General features: G+C 46.7%; 1 protein-coding gene across 2 annotated transcripts in view; it reads right to left on the bottom strand.

Annotated features, from left to right (window-relative positions):
- The window catches only part of Itgb5 (integrin subunit beta 5), a 114125-nt gene that overhangs the window by 36844 nt on the left and 64479 nt on the right, over positions 1-12802 (bottom strand). For both annotated transcript variants that reach the window (XM_076868025.2, XM_076868024.2), the window contains exons 8-9: positions 12659-12748; positions 5534-5668 (exon numbers count right to left, since the gene is read on the bottom strand). In XM_076868025.2, the coding sequence (XP_076724140.2) occupies positions 5534-5668; positions 12659-12748 (225 nt within the window). The remainder of the gene's footprint in view (positions 1-5533; positions 5669-12658; positions 12749-12802) is intronic.

Genomic DNA, 12802 nt, shown 5'->3' with positions numbered 1-12802 from the left:
TTTAAGGAGGATTCTTCTTCGATGATATTCTTGTCCCTCACTTCCTGCCACCTCTCCTACTTCTTGTTGGACAAAAGTCTTAAGCCAGAGAACATAGGGTGATCACAGAACAGACACCCCTGTTTGGATGGGACCATAAGTCACTGTCTGAGCCTCTACCACTTCTGTAGGAAGCTGCGAATGCGAAGAAATGAGATGCACGTGAGCCAGCTGTCCCCCACTCCCAACACGGGCCACAAACGCATCCCCAGGCCAGACCTGAGATACCTGCTGAGAGTTGAACACTGTCTGCTTTTCCTAATCCTTCTTCTCCTAGTGAGTTCCAGATTCCTGTCTAGCCATCCCTATTCCTGGAGGGGTAGTTGTCCTTAGCCTTCCTAACCTGTGGCATCTAAGAATGGAACCCACCTGCCAAAAAGGGCCAGGCCTCTTAGCTTGGCACTTATGTCCTATCAGTGTGGCTTGGGAGCCACTCTCCCCTCAGTCCCCAAGCCCCTCCTTTTACCTCCATGGAAATCACCCTCAGCTGCAAAGGGCGATGCTCTTCACACCCAGCAGACTCGTCTTGCTGCTTTGCACCTGCTACGCCCACCAGTGGGAGCACGCGGGAGCACCCACCCTCCCTTCCTATGCCTCCGTCCAGACAGCACCCACCTTCTGTGATGCTGGGCCTTTTTTCCTGGGGCTCCTGAAGCACCACGCCCTCTTTGTCATGGCCCTGGTCATGATACGGGGTTGATTCATCTGCATAGTGCCTCTGTGCACAGGAACCTGAGCCCCTGCTTGTGGGCCTCACCTTTACCTCCTGGGTGAGCACAGTATTTGGCACAATATTTAGTGAACACAAGTGGATTTCACCATCTTGGACATGTTCTGAAATGTGTTTCCTTCAACAAATATCCACAGGGACATACCCATATACTCACTCGGTAGCACACCTGGTTGCCAAAGACCCACTGTAAACCCTGGAGAAAGATCAGCCAGAGAGGAGGGGCATTTGCATTCTGGGAGGCTAAAAAAATCACACTGATCCCAACTGGAAGTGCACCCTTACCTCATCTCCAGGATCAGAAAAATGGACAGACCCCTCTCTTTCAGCCAAAAGGGGGCAGGCCCCCTGTCATTACGGGCTGGCCTCCTGGGCATGTGCCATGAAGTCCTGCTCAGAAGGTTGGGAGCTTAAATTTAGTCTCTGTTGTTGGGGGTCTTGACATTTCTAATAAATTTTAACATAAACTGTACCATTTCATTTTGCACCATGTCCCACAGACTTTGTAGCCAGTTCTGCCCCCCACGGCCTCCAAGACCCTTAGTGAGCTCGGCCCCCATGGTCTGTGGCCTGGTGTGGCCCTTGTGAGAGACATCATGTCCAGTTCAGACGAGCAGAGTGGCCGCTGCTCTGTGCCAGCCTGTCTTCATCTACAGAAAACAAAACCCTACAGCCCTTGCAGCAGGGCCAGGGGCCATGTGACCGTGGCCCTTGGACAGCACTACAACACTGGGACAGTGAGAAGACACAAAGACCCAGCAGGGAGGCTCGTCTCAGGGCTGCTGCTGTTTCCATAGGGCCACGGCTATTGGATCCCAAAGGCAGAATGCCAAAGGTGCCAGCGTGGGAAGGGGCACCCTGCCTCTTTATTACTGTTTCAAGTGTTCTCAAAATCATCCCAATCCCCAGAGGTTTTTTTCACTGTTGTAAAAAACTGCGATTTAAAATCTTTTTCTGATTTCTGGTCAGTGCCTATTTTTCTGAAATATCTCAGCAAAAATCAAAAGCTGTCCACTACAGTGTCCTTGCCTAAGTGGCCTCTTGGAAGCTTTTACTTGCAAAGTGCATGAGGCCTGGGGGAAAGGCCTGGGCTGTGGCGCTGCTCTGGGGTCAGTCTCTGATTGGGTGTCTGCAGCTCACTGGCAGTGGGACTTCTGGCCAGTTTTCCAGGCTCTTCTTCAAGTCTGATTCTTGCACACTGAAGTGGAGAAGTAAATGCTACCTTGCAAGCTGCTGTAAGAAGCGGGGAAGGCAGCAGCAAAGCCCCCGCTGCTACTGGGCGCCTGCCAGTTCCCATTACAGGGAGGCTGATACCACTCCCTTGGCAGGAGAGAGACTCTGGTTAGTAACAGGATGTGGTCTGGAGAGGAAAGATGTTGGTTTGGGCCATGGGTCCAGCACTTCTTAGCTGGGTGAGCTTGGGCAGGCCACTCCCACCCCCAAATCTCAGGCTGCCCATCAGCAATGAGTGCGTACTTCGTTCCCCGCCCATGATGGATGGCTGTGGGAACTGACTGTGATGAGGGGCACAGAGGCGCTCAGGAAATCACTCTCTCCTTGAAGGCTCCCATCCATTATCATATTTCATTTTGATGCACATCATTTGAAACAGGTAAGAACAGGATCATGGGTATTAAAAGGCTCAATAAAGGGGCTGGGCACTTGCCTACCACGTAAGAGGCACTGAGTTTGAACCTCAGCACCACATAAAAATAAATAAATAAAATAAAAATAATAATAATAATAATAATAAAAAAGACAAAAGGCTCAGTAAAGTAGTGTAGGGTGCTGGCTACAGAACCAGAAAGCCCTGACGATTACTTGAATTCTGTATGCCTTGGTTTCCTCATCTGTCAACGTGGATAACAATGTTATCCAATGTCTTCCTCAGAGGGGAATTGGTGGTGAACACAGAACTATTCATTGTCTAGTTTGTCTCTGGTCCTTCTTGGGACCTAATGTATTTCCCTTTTGGCTTCCAAGGGGACCCCCAAATTTTAATGATTTCCCCAATTTTGCTTAAAGCAGCATAAGTTGGCTGCTTTAATGACTTCATAGTCATTATCAACACACACCAATTCCTTTGACTTCCCTGGTTTCTAGTCAACTCATGAGAGTTTTGATTGTCACTTTCCTTTTTAAAAACACTTGGCCATTGATTTCCACATGCAGTCTGGCCCAAGCAAAGAAAGGTGGCACCATTTCTCTGGGCTTTCAAAAATAATGCAATCCCAGTTGGCATCCCTGTCCCCTGCCTTTTTTTTTTTTTTTTTAAAGCAACACTAGTCATACACATCAAAGCTTTGAGCCACTACAACCTGCTAGACCTTTTAAAATTACTATCAAACCATGTTCCCTTTAGCCTAAATGTGAACTAAATATATTAATCCTGAGTATTTCACTCCAGCTCAGTTTTTTTTTTTTTTTTTTTTGGCGGGGGGGAGTAAAATCTTGTGTTTTTTTCCCACTTTATGAGATAAGCTGTTTTCTCCATCTCTGTGACCTTCCCACATTTGATAGGCAAGTCTTCCATAAATTCAACCCAAGCCAATAGTTAGCACAACAGACAAGAGACGTCTGGAACCTCAGTCAAGTCCTCATAGAAAACATGTTACTTCACTCAGCAACAAATCTGCCTGACTGTGCTGTCATCACCCACATTATTTGTCCTACTCATAGGATGCCATTAGAAACATAGGGCCCTGTGTTGCATGTCCTTGCTTACAGATTGAAGGCCTCTCTCCTGTTGTAACTATTCCTCCAAGTAAAGGGCTTGTTCCAGTGTGTTCCACGTATCATTTTTTTCACTTTGATGACACGGTGCAGCAAACATTCCATACTCAGATCTACAGTCATATGTTGTTTTTTTCTGGTCATTTCTGCCTTTTTCCACTTTCTAAACTGGATTTTTGTATATGTGTGTGCAGTGCTGGGGATTGGACCCAGGGCCTTGTGCATGTGAGGCAAGTGCTCTACCACTGAGCTACATTTCCAGCCATTTTTAATTTTGATACAGGGTTTAGCTACAGTGCTGAGGCTGGCCTCAAACTTGTGATCCTCCTGTCTCAACCTCCCAAGTAGCTGAGATTACAGGTATGCACTACTGTAGCCCGCATAATCATCTCTTTAAACCCTACAACTTTAAGGCTTGAGTGTTTTTTTAAAATTCATTTTGATTGAGTAATCATTATAATTGATCAAAACAACATTGATACATTATAACGCTTGACAATTATTAAAAATAACAATTAAAATTTTAATGAAACTGTCTCTTTAATGAGATCAGGTCTTTCCCCCAAAGAGTTGATAGGTATGTAAAATAATATTACTTATTGCTAAAGAAGGCAGGAATCACAATCAATTATATTTATATTTTTGTACAGATATAAGCACAAAAAACTTATGTGCATTAAATAGGAAGATGGAGACGGGAAGAGTTTTTGTTATGGTCATGGCTTCTTGTTCTACAAATGCCTTCCTCTTCTTCCTTTTTTCTTTTATTTTTCCCTATGAATTCCCTCTGAGTGAAATGCCATCATTTGTAATGACTTATCTGACATCTTGATCAGGCCTTCTTTCAAGTTTGTTAAAAAGCCAAAGACACTTGTAAATAACCTGTCTTACACGATGATTTGTTTCCATTACCGAAGTAAAGAAAGAAAAGGATTTGTTCCCCAGTCATTAGAGATCTTGACTCTCTCAACTTCCATGTCATCTTCCAAGTGTCTCTTTGTTGGGGTGCGGCTCTGTTGTGAGATTTGGAAGGGGTGAGAGGCTGGCCTGCGTGTTGTGAGTGGGCAAAGGGCAATGTGAGAGGTGGCGGGGAAGGATCTTTGGTGGAAAGTGAGAAGACCCCAGAACACCACTGCTGGGGTGTGAGCAGCCTTGCGGCCACACCCACGTCTCCTTGAGTCAGGGGAGAAGTCAGCTCACCCAGCCTGGGCCATGATCAGTGCTTACATGTGCCCTGAGGACAGAGTCATCTATTTTTAAAAAGTCCATATACTTTTTCTAACTAGATTCTCTGAATTACGGAAGAGAGCTTTCCTTCACTCCCTTCCGACATTCTGAGCAACAGAGCAAGTCAGGAACGGATCTCCTGTTCTTCCCCCAGAAGCACGGACCTCTGGTGGGCAGCCCTCCATCACCACTCTGCCACCTCAGCACCAACATTGGCATGTGTTCGCAGCACCCATAAAAGCCGTTCCCGGCTCCCACTCTCAAGTCCTTGGTGTGGCATGCAGCCATCCATCATTACATACATCACTTACATCGATTATTTGGCAAGCCACCTGTTCCCTCTAGTACTGTAGAGCCGGCCATTCATCTCATCAAATCAGAACACCTGGGTGGCTTTCTTCAACTTTTACAGAAAGAAAAAGCATGGAGCAGATTATGTATCCAAGGCACAGAGTAAGCTGCAGAAGAGCAAGAATGGAGGCTGGGTCTCTCAGGGTCCACTGGATCCTGAGATCCCTGTCGTGCTCAGAGGATAAAGGTTCAAAACTCCAGGGGCACAGTGTCCTCTTGAGGAAGGCTGAGGTGGCAGTGCACTGAGGGTGGCCTACCAAGCAGGGCTCCTTAACCAGCCTGCCTGGGACTCTGAGCGTGAAATGCAGAGCAGGCTTAGGAAACGCCCCAGGATCCTCAGTTGGAAGACAGAACACACACTCCCAGAGGACAACAGTAAGTACAAATCATTAGAATCCTGAAGACTAATGGCCAAGGCTAACAAGAGCTCAGAAACCAGAGGTAAACACTTACCATGTCCCCAATCTTCAGGTCTTCACACTTCCTCTGACCTGGGTAGGATACGCCATCTTGGCAGGTGGCAGTGAAGAAGAGATTGAGATCCTCAGGCTGATCCCAGACCGACAGCTCCACCTTAGACCGGATACTCTGAACAGAGGGAGACAGCAAAGCCCAAACCACTTAGTAAAGGCCACAGCTGAGGTGACGTTGGTGCTGGTTTTTGGATGCCACATGGCTTCCTCTAACCCAGGAGGCTTAGCCAAGGAAAGAGCCAGCAGGCTTGGTTCCCTGCCTTCCCCCTTTCTCCTCTCTACACCCACACACCATCTTGGTGGAGCTGACTTGAGATCTCCCTCAATGAGCTTGGACACATTAATAATGATCTACCTGCCAAATTATATTAGTATCTGTTTCAAACGGTTATATTTGGTCTCCTGCTTCCCTCTCCAGAGCCACCTCTCATCCCCCACCCCCAGCTTCACAGGTACAGTTTCTAAAAATCCCGAATGTGCTCTCTAGGATTTGGGCCTTTTCAGGACCAACAATCCTTTGATCATTCCACACTCCATCCAGCACCTTATCATCCTGCAAAACCAGTTCAGCAGGCACTTTCTCCAGGACCCACCCTATCATCCTTCACACTCAAGCTTGCCCCCACATTGCCCCCTCGTTCATAAGTCTGAAACTACATTATGAGAGACCCATCTTCTGTGTAGGTTAAGATGGTGCAGGAAACAAAAAGCAAGTCAAAATGATTTACTGGAACAGAAAAAATAAAAGACTGAACACATCGGGTATCATCAGAAAGCACATGGAGCATCGGGGTCTCTCATTCATCTGGTTGGAGTGTTAGTTGGGAGAGCCCTTTAGAAACCATTAGGCAATATCTCCTAAAGGTCAGGCCATCCTCAGACCTAGCATTCACCAGAGGATTATCCCCAACAGAAGGGTTTACGTCACTAACAGACCTAGGCAGAAATGTTTATAGCAATACAGTTTATAATAGCTAAAACCTGGAAACTACGCAAAAGCCTAGAATAGTAGAATGGATTTTAAAACCTGCGGTGTTTTCACATGGTAGGGGGCCTTACAATAATGATAATGAACCAAATACAACTACATGCAAGGACAGTGACAAATCTCATGAATGTAACACTGCCTGAAAGAAGCCAAGACACAAAGGCTTACATGTTATATGGCTCTATTTACAGTCATAAAGACATTTTGGTTCACAACAGACCACATATGCTAATGTGGTCCCATAAGATTATAAGAGCTGAAAAATTCTTTTTTTTTTTTTTAAAGAGAGAGAGAGAGAATTTTAATATTTCTTTATTTTTTTAGTTTTCGGCGGACACAACATCTTTGTTTGTATGTGGTGCTGAGGATCGAACCCGGGCTGCACGCATGCCAGGCGAGCGCGCTACCGCTTGAGCCACATCCCCAGCCCTGAAAAATTCTTAATACACAGTATTTTTACCATACTTTTTCTATGCTTAGATATGTTTACATACACAAGTACTTCATTGTTTTACAACTGTCTACAGTATTCAGTAAAATAATAGGCTGTTCAGGACTGTAGCCTACAGCAAGAGGCTGCATCACACGGCCTCGGTATGCAGTAGGCTCCATCATCTGCCTTATGTAAATACACTCTATGATGACTTTTGCACAATGAAGAAGTTACCTAAGGATGCGTTTCTCAGCATATGTCCTTGTCCCTGTTGTAAAACAGTGTACAATTTGCTGATTAAAAACAGGTAAAACTAATGGTTACCCTTGGCAGACAGAGAGGGACTTCCTGGTGTTGGAATTTTCCTGTGTTTTTGACCCAGGTGCTGGATACTCAGTTTGTGAAAAGTTCATGTGATTTTCTATATGTCCATTGGTTTTGAAAAACTGCCTTTGAAAATCTCTAAGGAAGATGTTACTCTGGAGACCAGGGGCCAATGGAGTAATTGGCTTGTATATAAGAGTCATATTTTATCAAACATTAAGAAAACAACCATCCTAACACTAAGCACTCTGAGCAGAGCAAGACACCATACTCTGAGAGACACATGGAACCAAGACCAGGCTCCCACGGCCCTTCTTTCTCAGGTGCACCCCCGGGGAGCACAGCTGTCGAACAGAGCAGCAGGCAGAAATTGCCTCTTGTGGGTTTTCTTTTCTCTTTCTCTTTTTGCTGAGCATATAGTGTTAAACTTGAATAAGTGAAATATTCAGTTTTCCAAACAAATTAACAGCTTGTTGAAAATACTCTGCAAAAAAAAAAAAAAAAAAAAAAATGTCTCTCTCTTTGCAGGCAATTGTTTAAGTGCTTCTACACTCTAAAAATATGATTCTTCTTAAATCTACTTCCTCTTGTAAGTGGCAGCTTTAGCTGGTCAAGGGTCACAAAGGCAGTACTCAACACGGCATTCTCTAGCTGAGCAGCTCTTTGCAGATCTGTCTTCCAACTGTATGTGAGTTCCCAGGGCCATGACGCATACCTCTCTGAGACTCAGCACAAGCGTTTTTTGAATGATGGGATGGACGAAAGAATGAATGTTTTAATAGGGGCTAAATGACTTAGGCCAAGCTGATGAAAATTAAACTTATTTTTAAAGACAAATTAAATTTAAAAAAAAATTTATTTATAATTGTTAATAAGTATGAGGATGAGCTAAAACAGCATACCATAAAAGAGTTAGGTAGACCAGAGCTACACCAAAAATTGAAAACAGTCACTTGAAATATGAGGGCCCTGTGGTCCAGCAGCAGCACAACGTTGGAAGGAAGCACTGGCATTTCCCCACCGAGATCTGCCAAAGCTGACGCTGATCTGTTAATGGAGGACTTGGCAAGAGGAGAAGAACACCAGGGATGGGGACTCCTACTCTGTGGTTCGGTAACTGCAACAGGATGGAGATCCAGTCCTATCCTCTACTTAGGCCACAAGACCCTAAGCTTGTGCTCTGACCTGAATTCCTGCTCCCCACAGTGCTGGGGAGTCAGAAACTCTTGGGATGTTAGAGGTAGCAGAAACCATGGAGATGACTGAGTTCAAACCTCTCGTTGAAAGTAGCAAAAACCAAGGCCCAGGCTTAGCTGCTGGAGGCATGCAGGACCAGCAGCAGACTCTCTCCATCCCCCCGGTACGTACCCAAACCCTCTCACCAGAGACACACTTTTCTCTGTGGAACTGCTTCTCTGACTTTGGGAAGTGAGTACCCTGATTGGAGGTATGGGTTGGTCTCCCCCAAATGGGTGAGTTTCTGGAGGGTGGGCTGTGTTTGGTTCACTACTACATTGCCATGGTGTAGCATGACGTCTGCCACCCATCAGGCCATTAGGGTACATCTGTGGACGAAGGAAGAAAGGGCAAGACATAATAGAGAATCAAAGCTGCAGGAAGTTCTTACGCAGGAAGGCCTTTATATGTGGCTCACTGGAACTCAGTAAATTCCTACCAGACTTCCCTCTGGACATGATTCCTATTCCCCTTCCTAGGAAAAGGAGACAATGTCAAGAATGTCAGAAGTTTAAAGCCTATTCTGTAACGTACCCGGTCAGGTTAGGTCACATCTGTAATTGCTTTAAGTCAGGCCAGCTGTGCAGTGGGTGGAGCAGACTTTATGGCAACAACCAAAAGAGAAACATGTGCCCAGCTAGGGGAAAACACGCCCCGGCTCTGATGTCACTCCACATGCAGCCCAAGTGGTTTCCAGCTCATTCTGTCCTCTCCCACTTTAAAGAGGCCCATGATTTCTGTCTGAGTCCTACCTCCCCCTTGTCAGTGGGGCATGCTGCTGGCATCTGTGAGTACGGACCCGGGGCCTGTGGCTGAGCCCTGAGAGAGAACCTGTCACCAGGACCTGCTCCAGGCCAAGTTCCAGGCTGCCAAACTCCCTCAGGAGGAGGTGGTGATTTCTCACACTGAAGAACTGGGGATAGCAAGAAAAAAATGTATAAACCCATGAGCTGACAGATGCACATTACAAAAGCTGCATGCAACAGGCTGCTTCCACAAGACACCACCTTACACCTTCCCTTTGCGCTCGGCTCCCTCCTCAGCAGGCCAAATACCACGGCCATCTCATCTGCTACATACGCTCCAACCCAACCTCAGAGTGGCCCACAGAGCACTGGCCAGCTGTCCAGGGGAGGAAAGAGTCGACACCCCCGCCTAGTCATGTGTTGTGTTGACTCACACGAAATCCACCACAAATTGCTCCAATGGGAAGGTAACACCGGAAATGCAATAGTAAAACAGAGCTGTGACCAGACCCTGGCCAGAGAGCAGCAGGCAAAGGGCTGTGGAGAACCTCTCCTGCTGGCCAAAGTGCACCCCACACACAACAGCCAGGGCAGACTCGCATCCAGGGCAAGTGCCAGGAGCCTGGAGCCCAACCTGGGCCTCCCCACTGCCACCCGACAGCAGCAAGAGGATGGTACCTGAAGGAAAAACAAGTCTCCACACCATCCAACATGACGCGGCTGGCACCAGAGGGGTGGAAATCCCTCCACCCCGGACCCACACACCAGGCAATCCTCCATCCAGCTGTGTGGCCTGTAATTCAAATCAATTCAGTTCTGACACTTTCTACCTGGAGACAAGTGTCAGATGCCTCAGGTGGGGGGCTCAGTTCTATAAGGACCCCCACACACTTCGGATGTCAGTTATAAGTGGTGGGTTGTGACTTAATCTCTGACCCACTGGCTATAAATCTGGGTTCTCATCCAAATTATGCTAGGTTCATGTATGAATATACCACAATGAATCCTGCATATATATGTAATTATGATACATGAGTTTAATAATAATAATAAAAATAAAAGGGAGATTAGTAGAACAGAACAAATGGACTCCTGAATAGGGAGGAGGAAGGAAGGGAAAGGGAAGCTACTGGGGAATGAGATTGATCAAATGATGTAATGTGCATGTGTGAATATGGCACAAGGAATCCCACTATTATGTATAATTAGACTGCACCAATATAAAATAAAATTAAATAAATTAGAGTTTCCATGATGTCTTCCTCAAGTTCAATTGATTTATTAGGATGGGCTTAAAGAATGCAGGGAAAAACCTAACTTATGTTTACAGGTATGTTAATAAAAGCTATAATAAAGGATATATGATCCAGTATGTCCATGCTTGTGTGTAATCTCCATACAAGCATGGACATCCAGATCCCCTCAGCCACAGGAAAATGCTGATGTACAGAGCTTTCCCTGTTTCTGGCAAACTCCACCCAGCCAGTTCTATGGAACTATGTGTCATCATGCTCTCTTTATCAAAGCCACAGGGGCAGAGGGCCTGGGCCCTCACCAGGAAATGCTCTGAGGGAGCCCAGGAGGTCTGTCGGCTGCTGTTGGGTCTGAACTTGAGCTGAGGATGGAGATGCCGGGAAGGAGCTTCTCCCCAGAAGCCCAGCAGGAGTCTTCTCAGTACCCCACAGAGCCCAGATGAGGCTGCTCCTTTGGTCATGATTCCTTTAGTTCAGTGTCCAGCGCTTGAGACCCGAGAAGCTTCCAGTGAGGAGAGATCCCAGGAAAGGGGTGACCTTGCCAGGCCTGGGTCTTCCCTCACACTCCCTTCTCAAAGCCCTCTCAGTATGTGGTGGTTCAGCAGATCTGCTGTGCCCACATAACCAAGCAAAACTGTTCTCCCTCTTTCTGAAATGCAAACCAAATTACTCCCTGCATAATCTGAAAACCACTAAAGTATAAGTCAATTTGGAAACACTGTCTCACTGGGCTCCGGGCTCCGAGGCGGCCACTGGATCTAGTGAGGATTTAAATGTCAGAGGACGTTAGTATGTGGGGAACTGAGTAAGGGAGGAAGAGGAGCCCGAACTATCACAGGAGATGGGCTGACATGGCCAGGAGGAAGGGAGGGCAAACTAGCCAGAAGTCCTCACACTGCCCAATCTGCTGTCATCAGGGCACTGGGTCTCAGAGAGACAAGGTGCCGCGCTGGCTACACCCTGACTCTAAGGTCCCTCAGTGACTCCTGGTTTGGCTGAGCAGCACTTTATAACTCAAAATAGGGCCACATCTGTAGGTGGACAAAGTCAACACTGGGAAAGGCAGGGTTCCAAATTACTCATTTATAAATCAGTCACTGCAGGGAAAGCAAGATGATTCTCATCACAGATATGTAATGCCTTACTGAGAGGTTCCCAGGTTAGCCCACAAGTCTATTTTATGTAAATTTGGGACTAATAGTGTTACTTCATGATACTTTATTTCAACAGGCTGATGATTCTGAAGTCTAATCTAGAAATTACCCCACCCCTGAGGGCATGGTGGGCACTGGATGCTGCAACCATATTGGGCCTAGGAGGGAGGGGATGGCCAAGGGAACATACTTCCCAGTACAAAAAAATTGTGCTCACCATTTCCTCAGAGAAGATGGGTCTGAGTCAAGTGTTTCTTGGATGTTGTGAACTGAGGGAAAGGATGGTGGAAAGAAGAAAGATTTGGGAAGTGATTCCTTGAATGATTGGTTTGAGATATGGAAGTGACTCCTAAATCATGTCCACGAGCTCCTGCACTTACACTAGAGCCATGAGCCCAAGATGAGTTTCAACAGCACAGGATCTCATGTGCCATTCAGAATCCCTCCGAAAGGGCTCAATTGCAATCAGGTCTTCAGTGTGTGGGCAAAATGATATTGATTTTTTTCTTGTGTCCCCTTTGTCCCTGTTAGTCTGCAGTTCTCTGCTGAGTCCCACAAGCATAAGGAATTCCAATTGACCTGCTTGCTGTGAGGCAAAGGTCGGAGCACAGGCCTCTCACTTCTCACAGCCTGCAGCTGTGGCTAGCAGACGCCCTGTTGGCCTCACCAGGGAATAAATGCTCTGCAAGACCATTTGGGCAACTGGATGGGTAGAGAGCACCAGCATTTGCTCACAAGAGGTATCAGAACTGGAGGTGACCCCGGGCTGTGGGCCTGAGTCTCACTGAGCCACTTGCCTCACTGGGACCAGCCGAGGATGAGAGGGTGGAGACTGTGGAAGGGAGCAGGGTCAGAGCAGAGCTGAGTCCATGAGCACGACGCACTGCCCCCCTGAACCCACATCAGTCCCCAGGCCCTCAGTAGGAGTGAGCAGGATGGAGGAGGTGATGGGGGCCAAGGCAGAGACTTACATTGTATGCATTGATAATCAGCTGGATGATGTTCTTGGAATCTCCATGTAAAATCTCCACCGTGGTCCCAGGTATCAGGGCTGTAAAATTCTTGAAAAAGAAAGAAGGAAGTAAGTCCATTTTGCCTTCCATTCCATTAGAGTG

Source organism: Callospermophilus lateralis, chromosome 10 (assembly GCF_048772815.1).
Source record: "Callospermophilus lateralis isolate mCalLat2 chromosome 10, mCalLat2.hap1, whole genome shotgun sequence".
Lineage (NCBI taxonomy): Eukaryota > Metazoa > Chordata > Mammalia > Rodentia > Sciuridae > Callospermophilus > Callospermophilus lateralis.
The sequence above is the reverse complement of the archived record's forward strand: the minus strand, read 5'-3'. Positions and strand labels throughout refer to the sequence as shown.